General features: G+C 38.0%; 1 protein-coding gene across 2 annotated transcripts; it reads left to right on the top strand.

Annotated features, from left to right (window-relative positions):
• Positions 1 to 375: 375 nt before the first annotated feature.
• On the top strand, positions 376 to 21058 carry LOC142350791 (uncharacterized). 2 transcript variants are annotated; one of them, XM_075402747.1, is made up of 4 exons: positions 376 to 733; positions 19327 to 19384; positions 20513 to 20689; positions 20917 to 21058. In XM_075402747.1, exons 1-3 carry the CDS (start codon positions 612 to 614, stop codon positions 20648 to 20650), a joined length of 318 nt encoding a protein of 105 aa, XP_075258862.1. In that variant the 5' UTR covers positions 376 to 611; the 3' UTR covers positions 20651 to 20689; positions 20917 to 21058. The 2 variants fall into 2 exon arrangements, with proteins under 2 accessions (XP_075258862.1, XP_075258861.1); XM_075402746.1 differs by lacking the exon at positions 20917 to 21058 and having other exon boundaries at positions 20513 to 20875.
• Positions 21059 to 22794: the final 1736 nt, after the last annotated feature.

Genomic DNA, 22794 nt, shown 5'->3' with positions numbered 1-22794 from the left:
GATAAAAAAAGTGGTGATAAACTCGAAGTCTAATGATGGAAACAGTTTGATAAACTTGTAGTCTAAAAAAACAAACATGATCGCAACGGGTATTGAATAAAAAAATTACCACACGGTTGTTATTGCCTTCGAAGTTATCTTAACACATCGGCTTCGCCTCGGAGTTTGATAATTTCTCGGTGGCGATAACGACCGTGTGGTAATATTCAATAAATCTTATCGCATATATGACTTCCTAACAATACTCGGCCGCAAGTGCCACGTATAGGGGCATGAGCTACTTAGAATCATGCTCCAACACAGACTACACCTCGCTTTGATTGCAATTCGGACTAATTTTTGACTGCCGACTCAGAATCATGACTGCGTCGGATATTAAGTGCCTCACAGCCCAGAATAATAACTAAAACTTTCTGAAATTATTTAGAGACCTGTACTGTTTTTTACCTCCACTCATAACGATACCCAAAAAAATTCAAATTACTTTTTACTAACTATGCTGAAAGCTTAAAATACTATACGAATATCGTTTTACCTGTATAACTCATAAACTTTGATCAAGGTGGTTATTTTTTCAACTCTGGGAATATTCGACAGAGCCTTTTAAGAGAATGCCTCTTTCAAGTGGTTTTCACGGCCAGAACAATGCTGGAAACCCAACTGGAACTAAGAAACCGAAACCAAAACCAGCTCTGAAAAAGAACCCACCGAAATCAGCTGCTGACCCACAAGGGATTATGCCTTTGGAAAATCTGGGGTAGATAAAGCGGGTCTTTCCCATTATAGCCCCCCCCCCCAGCTTAGTGGTCAGATAACCTATAGCCCCCCAGTCATGGTAATTATACCATAATGGGGGCTATAATTTCATGGGGGGCTATAACGGGAAAGACCCGATAAAGCTTACCTAATGTTCCGGATCTATTCTGCCCCCCCCCCCCCCCAGTGTTTTTTACGCCTCATTTACAAATTATATGTTGTTATAACTATGTAAAAAAAGCTCGTGCGCCGGGGGCGTAAAAGGTAAAAACCCACTAAAATGGGGGAGGGGGCAAAACAGAATAGACCCAAAGTTCCTTTCACCATTCAGGTTCGGACCCTGGGACTTTTCTAGAAATTGAAAAGATTAATGAAACATTTTCACCTGTTTTATCGCAATGAGCAGTGTTAGGCAATTTCATCAGAGACCACGAATATCTCCTGACATTTAAAATGCTGTCATCTATGAAACAACAAATCATTGTATTTAAATATTACATGATCAACTTGCTCATAAGATCGATTTGACAATAGTGAATTCACAAACTTTGGTTCAGCGGTAAATTAGCATGGAAACAAATGAACTAAAGTTAGAAATCAAATCATGCAAAACTCAAAGTAAGAAATGTTGAAATATTGAAGCATGAGCTTCAACACTCCGCGACGAGAGGAGGGCGCGCTTTAAAATTAGGGCTAAACCTGAATACTCTGGAAATAAATTAAAAACTATTATAAAACACATTGAGTTTGTGACTTGTAATCTCTTTCGTAGTTGTTGATCTTCTCTTTGCATTGCAAGCTGCGTTGTTTGTTAGGCAATCTTGTGAGCTGCTAGTTACTTGATTTGGAATGGATCGGTTTGATCTATTTGGCTTCTGATGTTGTTCTGAGTTGCAATTCGCCATCTGGCTCGCAGTGGCTTGACATCTAAAACTAATTGGAATGTTTTGACAAAATGCACAATCCTCCCACACAACGAGAGAAAAGGGTTACCAATATTATTGAATGTTGGATGACTGGTTATCAGGAGATGAATGAGTGAAACATTTGGTGATAATGCTAATAATGTTTGGAATTATGTTGGGTTTGTTGCTACGCTCTTTGAGTTGATCAGTTCTTCTTCATCTAAGACTCTTGACATTTTTACTGCAGGGCGAGTTAGTGTACCTGTTGCGGTGTGAATGTCAAATGACCTTGATATTCCGTCGGCTCCGTAATGACATTCCGTTATCCGTCCTAGGGGCTAGGGGCCAAATACCTCTTGGTGTAAATTCGTTCAGAATCCAGACTAAATTGCCCGCTTTGAGTTGTTTTGCAACGTCTAATTGCAAGTAAACAACTGTCGGTGTCTAGACTATGGCAAACTTCCAAGTGCGCTGCACGGGTTAGTAACCACGTGAAAAGGCAGATGTACTGTTTTTCAAGCTTGCGAGAATTATCCTCAATATAGAAAAGTCCAAAAAAATCTAATCCTACATTTTTGAATGGGTATTGTTTTTCCGCGTCAGCAAAGCGAAAGGGCGGAAGATCAGACATCATTGGTGTAATATTCTGAGCTCTCCATCGGTGGCATATGAAACATGTCCGGCTGAGTCTTCTTAGGAACCTTCGAAGACCAATGATTAAAAATGTCTGTTGCAGGTGCGCTCTGACAAACTCCGTTCCCATGTGTTGACAGCTGTTAGTGTGAGCGTCTTGACGATTAACTGAATGACATGGTCTTTGATGTCCCGTATTATGGGGTGTTTTTGAATCCAAGGTATTGGCGCATATTTCAGCCTTCCTTTGGCTCGCAAAACTCCATTTCCACCCAAAAATGGATTGAATTGAAGAATTGCATCCCTTGGTTCCAGTTGTTGTTCAGTTTGCATTCTAATAACTGTTTTTCTGAAAGTCTTTTGTTGTGACATCTTTATCAGGTAATTTTGAGCTTCATTCTAACTGTTTAGTTTATCTCTTTTCCGCAAAATGTTTGTTGCTTTGTACACTGTTGTTGTCCGTCTGAGCAATCGCTTCCAATTTGAAAATTTTGTTGGTTCTATGACAGGGTTTATACAATTAGGTAATACTAAATTTGTCGTTGTTAGAAACTTTGTTTGATCAAAGTTCCAGTGCTCAGGGTCTTCAAAAAGAAATTGTCCTTCTGAGCAATCGTTTCCAATTTGAAAATTTTGTTGGTTCTATGACAGGGTTTATACAATTAGGTAATACTAAATTTGTCGTTGTTAGAAACTTTGTTTGATCAAAGTTCCAGTGCTCGGGGTCTTGAAAAGGAAATTTTAGTCTTTGTAGCCTCTTCTCTTTGAGCTCTGTTGGTTTCAAACTTGTTGTTTCCATTCGTGCGCTTTAGAATATTCCATAATTTTGTTGACACGGTTAGCTTCGAAAACTTTTTGCCGTTTGTCTGAGTTTATCCATCATAATGTTGCAGTACTATCCGTCCAGAAATGAGCTGAGGAAAAATTCAATGTCATTTCTGTGACTACAAAACTAGCTAGTTCAGCTCCCAATGTGGCTGCCTCTAATTCAAGTTATGGTATACTTGTGTTCTTTATGGGGGCTACTCGGGATTTGCTAATGACATAGTTCACAATGACATTCCCTTCAGTAGTTGTAGATATCAAAAACATAACCCCTGAACTTGCTATATTTGACGCATCTGTGAAGACATGAAGTTGTTGACTAATCGTTGGTCCTGTTATAAGGCATCTTTTTGTTGTAATATCTGGCATGCTGTTGATTTCATAAATCCATTTCTTCAGGTCAATATGAAATTCGGCTGGTACTTTTTCGTCCCATTTCTTGCATTGTTTTATGACTGCTTGAAGAAAGCTTTGAATTCGTATCGCAAATGGCGTTATCATCCCCAAGGGGTCGAAAAGCGAAGCTGCTATTGACAAGAGTTGTCTTTGTTGCAATCGTTCAATTTTGATGTCTAAATTGGGTTTCCTAAATATGAAAGTGTCGTTTTTGACATCACACTTCTGTCCCAAAACTCGTTGCGTTAATTCTGTATCTGTTTCAGTGTTTTCAATTTAAGGAAAACTCGAATCGTTGCTGAAGAATTTTGTTAAGTTGAATCCTCCTTTTTAATGTTTCTCTGATGCATGTTGTCTTTTTGATTGTTTTTTCTGTTGTCTGGAAACTCTGTAAAAATTCGTCCATGTAAAAATTATTCATTATTGATTGAGTGGCTTCGGGTGATACGTGGTGATTATCGATGGCACATTTTCGAAGAACATAGATAGCACACGAGGGCGAGCAGGTTGCACCAAATATGAGTCTCTTGTATTTGTATATTGTTTCGGTGTTGTTTTTGTACCAAAGAAACCTTAATGCGTCTTGATCTTCTTTCCTTACTGCTATCTGCATAAACATGGCTTCTATGTCTCCGGTAACTGCTATGGCAAAATGTCGAAAGCGTAGTAGGAGTCCAACTAAACTGCAGAGAAGATCTGGTCCAGTTAGAAGCGCTTTTTTCAATGAATGTCCTTTGTAAATGGATGCTGCGTTTGTTACACGACGAATTTTTTTCTTTTGTTTGTGCTGTACTAGATGATGAGGAAGATACCACAATTGGTTGCATGATGGGAAGGTTCTCGGTTCGTCTCCTCAACGTAACCTTTTACAATGTCGTTCTGAATTAGGGTGTTGTAGGTGTCGGCTAATTGTCTGTCTTCATTGAGGCGCTTTACCAATGATCGTAGTTGGGCTTTTGCTAGAAAGTAATTGTTAGGTAATTCTACGTTTTGTTTCCAGGGTAGTCCAATCGCATACCTCTCTCCGTTATGTTTTACTGTATCCTCGAAAATTTGTAGAGCTTTCTTGTCTTCTTGGTTTATTGTATTAGGTGAAGCTTTTGTTGTGCTTGTTCTTTCACAGGTCCAAAATAATTGGAGCATGTCTTCGTTCAATATCGTCTCTTCTGACTTAACCCTATTGAACAAGGTTATGTTACGATTGCATTTGTTCTGCTCTGTAAGTTTTCAATACTTGTTTGGGACTGGTCCGGTTATTGTCCGCCCTAATTGTGTGAGAACTCCGTACGGTGTTCCCGGTGGTCCGATTGTGTACTTGAGAGGAACTGTTGCTGTAAAAGCATCGGCTCCAATCAGAATACTTATTCTGTTGTCTCTGATTTGAGGAAAATTTATACCGCTTAAATGACCGAAATCCTTACAAACGCTGTTGAGCATCTGAATTGGCACCGTCGGCATTTGAAAGTCTGTGGTAGAAGTCGTAAACACTGGTAAGTTAATGATAGGTCTACTGCTGTCGATGGCTCCAATTCCAAGAAAAATTTCTGTTGTTTCTATCGTGTGTTCTTGGTATAGTGATGCTACGGGGCTTGTAACAGATTTCTTATTACTAATTCCTAAAGCAACTGTAATTGTCCGGGTAATTTGCGTATTGTCACTTCCACTGTCAAGGAGGGCGTAAGTTTCAATGGAGACTGTCACTGAAAACACTGTTACCGGTTTGCTTGGAGCTGAACATGTGGGCGGATCCGACTGCTCGGCTGGTTCTTACTGCAAGTGTAGTTCTGGTGTCGGCTATTGCTGCCTGAGAAACATTGCGAGTTTTGGTCTATTGAGTGCTGATATTGTTGGTTAAAGTTTCCCGAAGTTGGCTGCTGTTGCTGTAAATTGGATGGATTGGGCACTTGATCTGATTGCCCGTAATAGAGGTTCCGGTTATATCTGTTGTAGCTGTTACTATTGTTGTAGTTAAAATTTCTGTTATTGTTGCTGTTGCTGTTGATGCTGTTGTTGTTGTAGTTGTTGTTGCTGTTGTATCGGCTCCTGCTGCGTTGCCGGTTGTAATTACTGTTACCATTTTGTCTAGTTTGGTGATTGTAGTTGGGGTTAGTACTGCTCAAATTTTTGTTCCACGAAGAACTGTTGTTTGTGAAATTGAACTGGTTTCTGTTCAAGTTATCTCCATTGTGTCGATATTCAGATATTGATTGTTTTTGTCCTCGATTACTAGCCTGTGTTGTATTGAAATTGTTACGGTGTATTGTTGAGTGATGAAAACCGTTACAATTGTCTATCTGGCATCTGTATTTACTGTTGCATTGTCTTTTTGGATTTTCAGAAAGACAATTAGGGCATTTGTCGCACTGTCTGCTGTCAGTCGTACAAGTTTTCACTCGAAAAACATTTGACATTTTCCTAAATTGTGGCTATGTGAACAAAGCGGACAAATCTTTCTAGCGTTGATCCTTTGTTCAGCTTCTCCACGTTGGTGTGTTCTCTCATAGAATGAATTATGAGTGCGTGGCATATCTTCGCACGCTTCGGCATTCTTGTCTATCCAATCTTTGAAATGTTTCAAATCTGGGTTAACAAGTTCTTTGCGGATGACATTTTCGTTCCACTTTATTATCATTGCAGGAGATAGTTTTTCTTTGGCTACTCTGAGAACGGCGGATGATTGCAGGTCCTGCGTAAACTCGTGAAGAAGAAAAATTTGTACTAATTGTCTGAGAAATGCTGCAAATGAAATGAAGCTGTCTGGGTTGTCTGTAGAAGGCTTGGGCCAGCGTTCCAGTTTGTCAAGATAGGCTGCAGTAACAGTTTGTGGTCTTCCAAATCTTCTCTTGAGTTCGGTTATTGCATCGTGGTAAAATTCTTCATTATGTGAGTATCCAAAAACGCTTTCCTTTGCGCGATCAGTGAGGGCGTTCGTTTTGCAGATATTTGATTTTCTGTGCGTCCGAAAGGGACACATTATCATGTATTGTTGATTTGAATTAACAATACCACTCGTGCCATTTGAGGGGGTCTCCAATGTATGTCTTCAGTTGTGTCTTTGGCAAATTGATGTTTATGTGCGGGTTTCTCTGATTTGGTGTAAAATGCAGATTGCTAAAATGTTCGTTGGTTGAACTTTTAGTGTGATTTTCAGGTGGTTGTGTAGCAGATTCGAAGTGAACTGTTGGTTGTCTGACATTGGAGCTGTCTTCGTATCTCTCCATACTGTTCTCTCTGATTTCGTGTATTGCATGAGACTGGCTGCGGCCAGACCTTGTTTGTATTTCCGTATCAGATGTGTCTACTGATACTGTTGGACGGCTGCAGGTTGTCTTTGTTAATATGGTATTCTCATTGTAACGAGGTTGATTTCGATTTTCGGGTGAGAGAATGTTTCTATCCCTTGTTTGTTTTTGTTTAATCGAAGCTAGAGGTCGTGAATTTGTTAGGCAATTCTCCTGTTGTGTTCTTTGTTGGTGAGTTGTGCTTCCCCCAAAACTTTGTAGTTTGGATGCTTGGTTCTTTGAAGAGACCTTTGCACGCGAATCGTTTCGTTGGTTTGTCCCTTCATCGCTGTCACTGTCACTGTTGTCACAGCTGTCCTCGGGGGGACAATTGGTAATAACTTTTTGTGCTTTAAGCGCTTTTCAATTCTGAGTTGTTTATCTGGAAGCTAATGGCTTTTAAATTTTGCTGAGTTATTTACTGTTGATGTTGTTTGGGGGTCCTGATTGGTTTTGTTGGATTTCCCAAACTGAAATGGTTCGGTTAATTGCCTATGCCAATGAGTTCCAATACGCTCATTATGTTGGTTGCTCTGGGTTCGCTCGGAAAGTTCAGGTGGTCTTCTGTTTCCTTCGTTTGAATCTTTAGGTACACTATTGGAGTTCTGTTCAACAATCGTTCGAGAAGACCCCTGTTGTAAACTGTTCCGTTTCCAATCTGTTCGTTGATTACTAATTCCTGCGCTGTCGTTTGCTGTATTTTCTACAGTTTGTCCAATGATACGCTTGCAAGATTTATTCGACACAACTGTATCTCTGCCGTTTTTTTGCTGGCAATCAGGTGAAGAATTGTCGGTGTCATCCCGAAAATTCAATGATTGATATCTATGAATGCTGAGTCCGATTTCACTTGAGACAGAACAACTGATATTGTTTCTTTCGGTCAATGTCGGGCATGAATTTCTGTTGTTTCTATATTACGATTGCATTTGTTCTGCTCTGTAAGTTGTCAATACTTGTTTGGGACTGGTCCGGTTATTGTCCGCCCTAATTGTGTGAGAACTCCGTACGGTGTTCCCGGTGGTCCGATTGTGTACTTGAGAGGAACTGTTGCTGTAAAATCATCGGCTCCTATCAGAATACTTATTCTGTTGTCTCTGATTTGAGGAAAATTTATACCGCTTAAATGACCGAAATCCTTACAAACGCTGTTGAGCATCTGAATTGGCACTGTCGGCATTTGAAAGTCTGTGGTAGAAGTCGTAAACACTGGTAAGTTAATGATAGGTCTACTGCTGTCGATGGCTCCAAATTCAAGAAAAACTTCTGTTGTTTCTATCGTGTGTTCTTGGTATAGTGATGCTACGGGGATTGTAACAGATTTCCTATCGCTAATTCCTAAAGCATCTGCAATTGTCCTGGTAATTTGCGTATTGTCACTTCCACTGTCAAGGAGAGCGTAAGTTTCAATGGAGACTGTCTCCGAAAACACTGTTACCGGTATTGCTTGGAGCTGAACATGTGGGCGGATCCAACTGCTCGGCTGGTTATTACTGCAAGTGTAGTTCTAGTGTCGGCTAAACTGAAATGGTTCGGTTAATTGGTTATGCCTAATTGTTCCAATACGCTCGTTTTTTGGTTGCTCTGGGTTCGCTCGGAAAGTTCAGGTGGTCTTCTGTTTCCTTCGTTTGAATCTTTAGGTACACTATTGGAGTTCTGTCCAACAATCGTTTGAGAAGACCCCTGTTGTAAACTGTTCCGGTTCCAATCTGTTCGTTGATTACTAATTCCCGCGATGTCGTTTGCTTTAGTTTCTACAGTTTGTCCAATGATACGCTTGCAAGATTTATTCGACACAACTGTATCTCTGCCGTTTTTTGCTGGCTAGCAGGTGAAGAATTGTCGGTGTCCTCTCGAAAACTTAATGATTGATACCTATCAATGCTGAGTCAGATTTCATTTGAGACAGAACAACTGGTATTGTTTCTTTCGGTCAATGTCGGGCATGAATTTCTGTTGTTTCTATATTACGAATGCATTTGTTCTGCTCTGTAAGTTGTCAATACTTGTTTGGGACTGGTCCGGTTATTGCCCATCCTAATTGTGTGAGAACTCCGTACGGTGTTCCCGTGGGTCCGATTGTGTACTTGAGAGGAACTGTTGCTGTGAAAGAATCGGCTCCTATCAGAATACCTATTCTGTTGTCTCTGATTTGAGGAGAATTTATACCGCTTAAATGACCGAAATCCTTACAAACGCTGTTGAGCATCTGAATTGGCACTGTCGGCATTTGAAACTCTGTGGTGGAAGTCGCAAACAATGGTAAGTTAATGATAGGTCTACTGCTTTCGGTGGCTCCAAATTCAAGAAAAACTTCTGTTGTTTCTATCGTGTGTTCTTGGTATAGTGATGCTACGGGGATTGTAACAGATTTCCTATCGCTGATTCCTAAAGCATCTGCAATTGTCCTGGTAATTTGCGTATTGTCACTTCCACTGTCAAGGAGAGCGTAAGTTTCAATGGAGACTGTCTCCGAAAACACTGCTACCGGTATTGCTTGGAGCTGAACATGTGGGCGGATCCGACTGCTCGGCTGGTTATTACTGCAAGTGTAGTTCTGGTGTCGGCTGAACTGAAATGGTTCGGTTAATTGGTTATGCCTATTTGTTCCAATACGCTCGTTTTGTTGGTTGCTCTGGGTTCGCTTGGAAAGTTCAGGTGGTCTTCTGTTTCCTTCGTTTGAATCTTTAGGTACACTATTGGAGTTCTGTTCAACAATCGTTCGAGAAGACCCCTGTTGTAAACTGTTCCGGTTCCAATCTGTTCGTTGATTTCTAATTCCCGCGATGTCGTTTGCTTTAGTTTCTACAGTTTGTCCAATGATACGCTTGCAAGATTTATTCGACACAACTGTATCTCTGTCGTTTTTTGGCTGGCTATCAGGTGAAGAATTGTCGGTGTCCTCTCGAAAACTCAATGATTGATACCTATCAATGCTGAGTCCGATTTCATTTGACACAGAACAACTGGTATTGTTTCTTTCGGTCAATGTCGGGCATGAATTTCTGTTGTTCTATATCACGATTGCATTTGTTCTGCTCTGCAAGTTGTCAATACTTGTTTGGGACTGGTCCGGCTATTGTCCATCCTAATTGTGTGAGAAATCCGTACGGTGTTCCCGGGGGTCCGATTGTGTAATTGAGAGGAACTGTTGCTGTGAAAGAATCGGCTCCTATCAGAATACCTATTCTGTTGTCTCTGATTTGAGGAGAATTTATACCGCTTAAGTGACCGAAATCCTTACAAACGCTGTTGAGCATCTGAATTGGCACTGTCGGCATTTGAAAGTCTGTGGTGGAAGTCGCAAACACTGGTAAGTTAATGATAGGTCTACTGCTGTCGATGGCTCCAAATTCAAGAAAAACTTCTGTTGTTTCTATCGTGTGTTCTTGGTATAGTGATGCTACGGGGATTGTAACAGATTTCCTATCGCTAATTCCTAAAGCATATGAAATTGTCCTGGTAATTTGCGTATTGTCACTTCCACTGTCAAGGAGAGCGTAAGTTTCAATGGAGACTGTCTCCGAAAACACTGTTACCGGCATTGCTTGGAGCTGAACATGTGGGCGGATCCAACTGCTCGGCTGGTTATTACTGCAAGTGTAGTTCTGGTGTCGGCTAAACTGAAAAGGTTCGGTTAATTGGTTATGCCTATTTGTTCAAATACGCTCGTTTTGTTGGTTGCTTGGGTTCGCTCGGAAAGTTCAGGTGGTCTTCTGTTTCCTTCGTTTGAATCTTTAGGTACACTATTGGAGTTCTGTTCAACAATCGTTCGAGAAGACCCCTGTTGTAAACTGTTCCGGTTCCAATCTGTTCGTTGATTACTAATTCCCGCAATGTCGTTTGCTTTAGTTTCTACAGGTTGTCCAATGATACGATTGCAAGATTTATTCGACACTACTGTATCTCTGCCGTTTTTTTGCTGGCAATCAGTTGAAGAATTGTCGGTGTCATCCCGAAAATTCAATGATTGATATCTATCAATGCTGAGTCCGATTTCATTTGAGACAGAACAACTGGTATTGTTTCTTTCGGTCAATGTCGGGCATGAATTTCTGTTGTTTCTATATTACGATTGCATTTGTTCTGCTCTGTAAGTTGTCAATACTTGTTTGGGACTGGTCCGGTTATTGCCCATCCTAATTGTGTGAGAACTCCGTACGGTGTTCCCGGTGGTCCGATTGTGTACTTGAGAGGAACTGTTGCTGTAAAATCATCGGCTCCTATCAGAATACTTATTCTGTTGTCTCTGATTTGAGAATTTATACCGCTTAAGTGACCGAAATCCTTACAAACGCTGTTGAGCATCTGAATTGGCACTGTCGGCATTTGAAAGTCTGTGGTGGAAGTCGCAAACACTGGTAAGTTAATGATAGGTCTACTGCTGTCGATGGCTCCAAATTCAAGAAAAACTTCTGTTGTTTCTATCGTGTGTTCTTGGTATAGTGATGCTACGGGGATTGTAACAGATTTCCTATCGCTAATTCCTAAAGCATCTGCAATTGTCCTGGTAATTTGCGTATTGTCACTTCCACTGTCAAGGAGAGCGTAAGTTTCAATGGACACTGTCTCCGAAAACACTGTTACCGGTATTGCTTGGAGCTGAACATGTGGGCGGATCCAACTGCTCGGCTGGTTATTACTGCAAGTGTAGTTCTGGTGTCGGCTAAACTGAAAAGGTTCGGTTAATTGGTTATGCCTATTTGTTCAAATACGCTCGTTTTGTTGGTTGCTTGGGTTCGCTCGGAAAGTTCAGGTGGTCTTCTGTTTCCTTCGTTTGAATCTTTAGGTACACTATTGGAGTTCTGTTCAACAATCGTTCGAGAAGACCCCTGTTGTAAACTGTTCCGGTTCCAATCTGTTCGTTGATTACTAATTCCCGCAATGTCGTTTGCTTTAGTTTCTACAGGTTGTCCAATGATACGCTTGCAAGATTTATTCGACACAACTGTATCTCTGCCGTTTTTTTGCTGGCAATCAGTTGAAGAATTGTCGGTGTCATCCCGAAAATTCAATGATTGATATCTATCAATGCTGAGTCCGATTTCATTTGAGACAGAACAACTGGTATTGTTTCTTTCGGTCAATGTCGGGCATGAATTTCTGTTGTTTCTATATTACGATTGCATTTGTTCTGCTCTGTAAGTTGTCAATACTTGTTTGGGACTGGTCCGGTTATTGTCCATCCTAATTGTGTGAGAACTCCGTACGGTGTTCCCGGGGCTCCGATTGTGTACTTGAGAGGAACTGTTGCTGTGAAAGAATCGGCTTCTATCAGAATACCTATTCTGTTGTCTCTGATTTGAGAATTTATACCGCTTAAGTGACCGAAATCCTTACAAACGCTGTTGAGCATCTGAATTGGCACTGTCGGCATTTGAAAGTCTGTGGTGGAAGTCGCAAACACTGGTAAGTTAATGATAGGTCTACTGCTGTCGATGGCTCCAAATTCAAGAAAAACTTCTGTTGTTTCTATCGTGTGTTCTTGGTATAGTGATGCTACGGGGATTGTAACAGATTTCCTATCGCTAATTCCTAAAGCATCTGCAATTGTCCTGGTAATTTGCGTATTGTCACTTCCACTGTCAAGGAGAGCGTAAGTTTCAATGGACACTGTCTCCGAAAACACTGTTACCGGTATTGCTTGGAGCTGAACATGTGGGCGGATCCAACTGCTCGGCTGGTTATTACTGCAAGTGTAGTTCTGGTGTCGGCTGAACTGAAATGGTTCGGTTAATTGGTTATGCCTATTTGTTCCAATACGCTCGTTTTGTTGGTTGCTCTGGGTTCGCTCGGAAAGTTCAGTTGGTCTTCTGTTTCCTTCGTTTGAATCTTTAGGTACACTATTGGAGTTCTGTTCATCAATCGTTCGAGAAATGATTGATACCTATCAATGCTGAGTCCGATTTCATTTGAGACAGAACAACTTGGATTGTTTCTTTCGGTCAGTGTCGGGCATGAGTGTGTTGGCTGTGATATAGATATTGAATTGCGCAGACTTCTATCTGATGATGATTCTCTCGAGTTGTTAGAGGAATTATGTCTGTTGCGTAAGTTGTATCTCCGTGTGATTTTGGGCTGCAATTTCATTGTGCCTTGTGTATCTGTTTGATATGAAGGCGCATACATTGTTGTTTTTGTAATAGGATTGTCTCCTCAAGCGCCAATTGTGTTGATCTTTGATTTAGACAAACCGTTTAAAATTTTCTTCCCTTTCAGCAACGTGGTTGTTCAGCGAGTCTGGTGTTTTCGTTAGTTGTGAGGGTACACTCGGTTATATTATCCAAAAGCTTATCCAAGCATGCCTTGTGTTCTAGCAGGATGTCATACGTGAGTTGAAGGTCAACGTCATCGGTCTGATACTGTTTCTCAAGAAAGTTAACTGCTGAGCCCCACTCAACCTCACTGTTTCTTAATTGTTCAGGTTATTCTTGCTTAGTGCTTAATTAGTTTGCAGTTTTGAACAGTTTCAGTTTCTAAGCAAATTTAAACAGCACTATCAATGAGAGTCCCTATATTGTTGCGCGCAAGAGTATTCAGTGTTACTTGAGGTTGGTAAAAAAGCTGCTCTTTCTACTTCTGTTGTCTATTTTTTGTTTAGCATTCTCCGATCTGCATGCAGCGTAATGGGTGTGAGTTCTTTTTAATTGTCAGCCTATTTGCTGATAAAGGATTATTTTTTTCCTTTTTCGAAAGAAAATTCCTTCATTATAGTTATATGTTAAAAGAGCAAAAAATATCTCAGACCCGAATTTGTTTTTATGGTGTTGTAATATAACTGATGGTAGGGTCTGACTTTCTTTTATCCTAAACTTGGTTGGGTCTGTTGGACTTTGCAGATAGTCAGAGAACTTCAATTTTTTTAAGGAAAATTAATGTCAAAAAAATTTTCTATTACCGACTTTTGATACGTGGGGTTACTACTTGACGTTTCAATCTTCTCTGCAACGAACAACCTAAATCCGAAGCTTTGTCTACTCTTTAACGTGCCCTCTGAAGTAGAAAGTGTTTGACTGTAATTGCCGTGTTCTTTCTTGCTTTACATTTTGCAGAGATTGAAAAAATTCCGAAACTTCGATATCTATCTACGATAAAAAAACAAAATTTATTGTGTTTTTATTTTCTTTATGTGTGCGTATGTGATTGAACACTATCTACTTCAAAGCAAAGAACGTTGTACACGCATCTACAGCTATTAAAATGTTTTCTAAAAAAGGCAGTGGTTTTTAGCAATAAGTTGTGATGCTGTTTAAGCCTATTTGCACTATAAAACTTTTTCAATGATAACAAAGACGCGTGGACAAAGTCTTTTTTTTTATAAATATGATATTAGGTTTATAAATATATATAGATAAATAGGTTTTTATAGATATAGGTTACCTCGGATTGAGACCCTTTTACTTTTGTTACTTTGTTCTTTGTTAGAAAGATAGAACTTCAAAAATTAGTTGCTGGAAAACAATTCCTCCTTCTCTTGTCACATTCGGAAACTATTTTCCTTCTCGTTTGGAATTTGTATTTGATTATGCTATTTCTGCATTTTTTCTGTTCTCCTTCCCCTTTGTGAGTTTTGAATTTTCCCTCTCTTTTTTTTTCGTATTCGTTGATGGGCTGTAGTTGCAGTTCTAAATTGTTCTAAAATAAAGAAAACATTGAGTTAGGTGAATAAAGAAATTCGGTATTGAAAAGAATTCAAAGGTACTCCCTGTGTTTACGTCAATGTTTTTTTTTAAAATTTTACTTTTAGCTCAGACGTTTTAGTTGCAGTTCGTTGTTTCGGGGTCACCAATGTTGATCAACTTGCTTATGAGATAGATTTGACAATAGTGAATTCACAAACTTTGGTTTCAGCGGTAAATTAGCATGGAAACAAATGAACTAAAGTTAAAAATCAAATCATGCAAAAGTCAAATTAAGAAATGTTGAAATATTGAAGCTTGAGCTTCAACATTACATATCCAGGCTTTCAACTGTATTTGTTGTAATTAAAAAAACTTTTTTTTGTAAAATACTCAAAAAGTTTCGTTAAAGCACACACGAGCTCAATATCAACTTTAAATCAGTACTGATTTATTGAAATTGCAGGTCCTGGACCAGTACAGCAAGTGTTTGCACGTCTTGAAACAGTTTTCATTTTGATAACAAAATGGTAATGGCTTTTCAAAAGTAAGAAAAAATTTCACGGAAATAGCCTGAGCACTTTCAAACAGTTTTTAGTTTTTTTTTCTCGAGATTTTTTAGGTAAGAGAGATTGTTGAATAGAATTTAACCGTGCGATTCATTGACAAATACAAAAAGTTTCAAAATTTCGCTCATAAAACTTTAATTAACAACAAGGGGTGATTTCTGGATAACATCCTACGGCGTATGGTAGGCGTTCTCGGTGGCCTTTGTCCATTATCCCGCTTTAAGTACTACTATCGCCTATCCGAACTAAAGACCAATTCTATATGTCAAAATGTGTAGCTAGGCAGAGATTAAAAAATCGTTTCTTTTCTCTATAATCATAAACTGATCTATGAGACATAAATGTTGACTCAAACAAATTCATTTTACACAACTAATAATTAATTCATTCATCTTTATAGGAAACTGATTAAACTGGAAATATTAAACAAACTATTCAGTGACAACAAGAAATTAAATTAAATTTGCTTGATATAAAATAGGGGGCGGCCGCCGAATTGGCCGACAGGGCGTTTAGCCGACAAACAAAAAATGAGAAATTTAGCCGACAAATAATACTGCGATCTGATTGGTCGAAAAATACCGCAAATTAAGATGCTATTTAGAAATAGCAAACAAAGTGAATGAACTTTAAGCAATAAAATATAAATGCGTTCAATTAAATTGGTTAATTCTTGACTCAATTATTGCGTAATCTGAATGGAGTTTGGGTTTATAGACGCAAAAACTCGGGGGAAAAACCTGAAAATTGACAACTTTTTATTAAAAAAAGAATAAATCAAGGGAGAATTTTATTTACTTCAAGTGTTGCAATAAGGACTGCAAATCAACATTATCAATGAATGGGACCGAGACCCAAATTTTAAATAATCCGTCACCCCACAATCACCCCCGCCGACTGAACAAATTGAATCAGAAAATTTTCGAAAAAGAGTTCTGAATAGTATTGAAAACAACCCTACCCGTCCTCTGAAAAAAACATATGACAGTCAAGTACAAATTGCCAACACAGAAGAGTTTATACCACCGAGATACGCCCAAATTCGAAGGAGTATGAGTGTGACAAGAAAGAAAATTCTACCAGAAATTCTAAAAAATTTTGATGATATTTTTTTACCAGAAGAATGGACAAAAACAGAAGGCAACCAAAGATTTTTGTTACTTCAGGAATCGGGTATTTTACTTTTTGTTACCGATCAAGGACTCGAATTTTTATCAAGATCAAAATGTGTACTTGCAAATGGAACATTCAAAACCGCTCCAAAACCATTTATGCAAATTTATACTTTTTTTGGTACCGCTGAAAATTGGAAATTTCCGGTTGCCTGGGCGTTTCTCGGAAACAAGACCGAAAGATCATATAATCGGATTATCGGTTATCTGGATGAAAGCATTTTCGAAAAACTTGGTGTCAAATTCATACCCGAATTTTTTTTTGACAGATTACGAAACGGGTGTTATTGCATCTGTCAAAAAATTTTTACCTGGCTCCCCGCATATTGGATGCTGGTTTCATTTTGCCCAGTGTATTTACCGCAAAATTCAAGAAGTTGGACTTCAGAATCCTTATAAAAATGACGAAAAATTAAAAAAAATAGCCAAAAAATTGTTCGCACTCCCGTTTCTACCGATATCCGATATTCGTACAGGCCTTGAAGGATTCGATGCCGAGCTCCAATTGACTACAATTTTTTTTGACCACCCAAATTTAAGCCAAATTTTTCAGTATTTGTACGACACATGGATTTACGGAAACATACGACTGGAAATGTGGAATGTTTTTGACCGACCCATTACATTGAGAACGACAAACAAATGCCAAAGTTGGAATTTGGGCTGGGGCAAGGAGCTTCAAACTTGCAACCCAAATTTTTGGACAGTTATCAAAAAACTATTAAGAGAAGAAAGTTATTCGCGACTAGAGATTCGCAGACACGGTAGGGGGAATCCTCCACCCTCTCAGAGACGTCAACAAATTCATTTAAATGAGAAAATTCTCAGACTTAAGGACTCATACTTGAACGCAAGTATTGGCGTTGAAAACTACTGGAACTCAATTGCTGAAATATGTTGTAATTTTTAATCCATACTCAATTCAATTTTTGACCAATCAGAACGCTTGTCGGCTAAATTGCTCATTTTTGGCTTGTCGGCTAAACGCCCTGTCGGCCAACTTTCCTAGCACCAAAATAGGGACAAGTCTTTTACAGACTGAAATTAAACAGAAACTTTTAATGCGGTGCTGATAAGCTAAGAACCCTTTTGCATCATGAAGTAATGAAATCTTGGTGAAAAAAAATAACCAACCCTATTATAAACGAAAAAATCAACAAATAATGTATAGAATTTTTTCTGCAGTCAGACCTAATTTCCTCCTGGCTTGAAGCATAGGAAAGTCATTTTCTAAAATTTGTTTTTGAGATTTTGAGTTTGGTTTAAACCGTTCGGAAGTCAACTTGTAGTTTCCAGGCACCATTCCTCTGCGCAAAGTGTCATAATTCCATTTTTATTTTTATGGTGTAATACTTACCATAAAAAGCCCTAATAAAAAGAATTTAAGCCCAATTTTATGGCTACCCGGTGCGCCACTTCTTAGTAGTCATACAAGGATCATATATGATGTCATACAAATCATAAAAAAATTTCCTATTACGACCCTTGTATGACTACTGAGAAATCATACGTGATCCTTATATGATTACCAAGAAATCATATATGAACCTGGCATGGTTACTAAGAATCATACATCTACTTTTCATAAATCTTTTTACCATTTTCAATTTTTTAATTTATATTCGGTAAAACATCAACTATGTGGTTCACTTTGTAATCCGCCAAAAGACCATGACGTACAATTGTAGGGTTGAGCACTAAATAAAACAGTAATTCCAAATAGATGACTAAAAAGTTAATTCATAAAAGCCCATTTACAAGAAATATAACAAAAATTGTCCCTTTTTGCATATAACCTGAAAATCGTTGTGTGAATATGTTAAAATTGCTAAGTTATTCTTTTAGCGCACACGGGGAATCAAATGTGGATCACAAATGCTATATAATAATTTAATTTGTCCTCTGACTACGTTATACGAAAGTTCATGGCACCAGTCAGTGTTTTATTTGTCATTTATGACCTTGTATATTTCCAAGAAATTTTGTCAGCTTCAAAAGAAATTGAAAATTATACTTTTTCGCCGAGAAATTTTTCTTATGATTCCTCTATGATTTCTAGAAAATCATATATGATCCTTGCATGACTACCAAGAGTTCATAAAAATCATATATAAATATAATTTGATTACTAAGAATCATAGGATCTATTCTGTTTCAGCCCCCAGTGTTTTTTAAGAAACCGAGTTACAATTTATGAATTTGTATAAGACGTTACTCTGTAGAAATAATGCACGTGCGGCTGGGGTCATGAAACATATATTCCCATTAAGCTGGGGGAACGAATCAGAATAGATTGGAATCATATACGTCCTAGAATGACTACTAAGATGACTTTTGTATGACGAGCAACCCGGGTAAAATATTCCAATATATGAAGATATCAATAGTTGTTCTCTAATGTTGCAAATCAACCCGATAAAGTACTGTTTTGGAATTTACATGACAACTAACCCAATTCCGTTTTACCCAATTCCGTTTTACCCAATGCCATTTTACCCAATGCCATCTTACCCGATGCCATTTTACCCAAACTTTCGTTTTAGCCAATGACATTTTATCTGATGCCATTTTACCGAATTCCAACTTAACCAATGCTCTTTGATTTTTTCGTACAATTATCCGATTACAAATTAGCAGTCGCTATTACAAGGATGTTTTAAAATACTTATGTGGACAATATGATCCCATGTTCAGTTGTGGTAGTTTCATATCAATGCCCACGGGCAATTTCCACTCGGCTAAATAGTCGTTCTGGTAATTTTAACAAAAGGCCAAGTTAAGGTTTGTATTGGGTAGAATGAAATTGGGTAAAATGGCATCGGATAGAATGGAATCGGGTAAAATGGCGTTTGTTAAAATGGCATTGGGTAAAATGGAATTTTGTAAAATGGCATTGGGTAAAATGGCATTGGGTAAAATGGAATTGGGTAAAATGGCATTGGGTAAATTGTACTGACACAGTTTTGGAAGGGTTACACTAGCAAACGCAACAATTATTGCAAATTAGTTAATATAAATTGCACCATTATTGTTTCAGGGACTTTTTTTGGGCAAAAAGTTGACACAAGTTGTTGGTTAAATAATCAACAAAATTAGGTTTTCAAATTACAAAACATAAATTGTCGAAACTTATCAAATATAAAACATAATCCCTTTTGTGACTTGAAAGGACCTACAATTGTGAAGGAGCACTATGGCAACAACAGCAGCAGTCAACCAACTAAAAAAGTTCAACAGCCCATAATTCAACTGCTTCAAAACCCATTTCCGTCAAATAGCGCTCTCCTGGTCTTAAGTTCGACCTTTTAAGGACAAGCCAGAGATCTATTCTGTTTCGGCCCCCCAGTGTTTTTTATGACCCCCAGTTACAAATTATATGTTGTTATACAGCACGTTACTATGTAAGAAAATGGCACGTGCGCCTGGGGGTCATAAAAAATTTATGCTCACTAAGATGGGGGGGGGCGAAACAGAATAGATCCGACAGACCTATTAGAAAATAACAAGATCTCTTTTAGGCTATGAAAAGAGGAGCGCTATTAGGCATGAAAACACCGACCTTGTATTATAGGTTATGAGGAGTCCTCGCGTATAAATCGTCTATTACCCCGAAACTGTTTTGCCCGAATTGTTTTAGTGGTTACTTGAGACCAAATTTAAAGAGTTAAATGTTCTTATGGGCCATTGTATGGTAAAATCAAACTAAAGTTTGTCACTTTTATCCGCAGTTAGTATGGCAAGGGATATTTCTGCAGCTAAACACCAGCAGTTAGGTGTTCTATCTTTCGGTCTAATTTACCCCCTAGCATCTATCATGGTAATTTAAAACAATATTAATGTGTGCAAATTTTTTGTAGAATTGGCCAACAAAATTTTTAATAGAGCCTAATTGATTTTTAATTGAAAAAACGTGTATTTTATATTCTAAAAATTAGGAAAATTTTCTAAAATCATAATTTAAAAGACATAATACATACTCAAGAAAGTACTAGGTTATAGAACATTATCGCATTTTGTTTGAAAACCTGCTTGTTTGTCATAAATCTTTTTTCAATTGTTTTTGTCAATATTTTTGCGCAGATTATTAAAGAGGTCTATTCTGTTTCGATCCCTCCATCCAAAAGTGTTGTTTTTATGCCCACTACTTACAAATTAGTTATTGTTATATAGCACGTTAAAATATGAAAAATAGCACAGGCGTCTGGGGGGCATTAAAGATACATGAACAATAAGCGGGCGGGGGGGGGGGTGTTGTGGACATAATAGATCCTAATAATTAATAGTTTTAAGCCTAACGTCGACTCGGGTTTGGAAACTTTACTGAAGAATTTGAGGCAGTTTCAATTCTGTTCGAAGGTAGTCACAGTCCAGTCCAAATGTGGAACCCTGGACAACGTCAACCACAAGCCAGGAGGAGGGAAGAACAAAATATTCGACCAGCCGACTGTTTACAAATCTAACCAGTCAACCAAATCAGCAAAGTCGAGAAAGTAGAACTAACTTCAACTTTCACAAGAACTTGATGGAAGCCTCGTAAATTTAGCTGAACTAAATTTCAAATAGAGAAAGACATACTGGGGTCATTTCCATTATAACAAATCCCCTCTCACCATCCCACAGTTGAGAGGTCATATAAAATATAGCCCACATTGCATTAAATTTGCCTTAAGAGGGGCGGGCTGTTAGTTTATGGGATGGGGGGCTATAACGGGTGTTACAAAGGAAATACCCACACTGTGTTCCCTATTTGTTAATCTAAGGTGACTACAACTCTACAGAATCTCTCTGTGTCTTTTGAACTCAGTGGTGCGGGGACAAAGTACTCAAAAACAACAAACAGACCAATGTACCAAGATAACCAAGGTATATCAATCAATTGACCCAAATAAAATTATTGCCCGAAAGAACGTTCATGCATGTCATTTAAAAGGCACCAATATAATTTGTATTGCGTTGCCAACGCCACATAATAACCGTTATATATTCTTTTCAGTTTTAAATTCAGTTTAGATTGAATTGAGTTTGAATCAGCAGCAATTCGTAGTGCGTTTTCGGGAGGTCGTCGACCATTCGGATATAAAATTCACAAATGTTTAAGTTCCCAATAGTTCCCAAATATCGCTGATATCTTGCATATAAAAAGTTGGAGCAAAACCTATCAAAACTTATTTTTTGAAAAAATGTTATTAGCATTTATTTCCAAATTTTTGAGCAGAAGAGAAAACAAACGGAATCTTAGTGATCTTAGAATCGTGTCATAATAGGAAAAATATTTTTTTACCAACCTTCCCCTTTTAATTTTTTTCTTTTTTAATACCCGAATGTGGAATTAATCATTTTTTGTTCAACAGGAGAAAGTAGGAAAACATTATTTCTACTTCAGTTTCATACTGTTGCAGTTTTTCCGTTTGATACGTTTGTACGACGTGGATCATTTTTTCTTCAAACTTTTCATTTCTTTACAAAGACTATCAAAAATGCATACAATTTTTTTGCATGGAATATGAAATTATGAGTGTTTTTCGTATATATTCTATAAATGTTTGATGCTAATCAGAAAATTTATTTTCGGTTGAAAATTATGTGAGTTTTCCTTGCAAAGGTTTGCTCAAGATTTTAGAGTAATAGCCATTGTGAACTGTGATTAATTGGGACTGAAAAAAAAGCTGCATGCGGAAACTTTGCTAAAATGTATCTTTAATTTCTCCATATATCTACTTGCACTTATTTTCAAAAAAGAGATGTCTACTCTCCTCGATTAACACCATGTTTTTATAAATACCAAATGAAAAGGAAATTGGCATGATGAAAAATGGTTTTCCAAAAAAATAGCAAACGGACTGGGAAGCTTTTTTTGTAAATGTGTCGGTCATTTTAATGCAAAATTTTGTTTGACCATCGATGGAAGATATGTGTCAAGAGTTTGGGAGCAGACTTGTTTTCGGTTTTAATAGTTATACCTTCTAGGCACTAAAAAATGTTTTTTTTTTAATAATATTTCGTGCAACTCCGTGTGTCCAGTGGCTGACAATTCAGAGTACAAAAGTTAGTTTTATGTGTTGCAGTTGTCACATTTATCGTAACGTACGAATTCGGTGTATCAAATGTTTGCAGCATTCGGTTTCAAAAAATTGTCGAAGAGCTGAACGTGTACCAGTAATTGTAAACAGGAATTTGTTTTTCATAATTTTGAGCACATTACGCATAAAAATTGATAACATCATTTGCTAGTACTATTCATTGACAGTACTAGAAAATTTTGTTGAATTAAAATAGTTGAGAATTTTTTTATTGGTTTGCTTTTAAAAATGAATTTCCGATGAGATGAATCAGGGTAAACGATAAAAGTTCTTTCCTTCAACTAGGCAATCTAAAATTGTTGGTGATCACCGGCAGCAACGATGCTTCGTCTCCTTATATGTGTTATATTTTATATAACTACCCCGTGGAAAAGCTTATAATTCATGTTATCGTTTTGAAGTTAGTGCTTAAGAGGCGTGATTTGTAGTTTGTTGCTTTAAATTGATAAGCGTGCTGTAGTAATTGCTTGATGTGCTAATGAAGTTCATTTTTAATTAGCAATGCTTGACAAAATCCTCTAATAGGCGAAACGCAATAGTGTCAGAACATAAAAACTG

Source organism: Convolutriloba macropyga, chromosome 12, assembly GCF_964194025.1.
Source record: "Convolutriloba macropyga chromosome 12, txConMacr16.3, whole genome shotgun sequence".
Classification (NCBI taxonomy): Eukaryota; Metazoa; Xenacoelomorpha; order Acoela; family Convolutidae; genus Convolutriloba; species Convolutriloba macropyga.
Note: the sequence above shows the minus strand (reverse complement) of the source record. Positions and strands in the feature narration are given on the sequence as shown.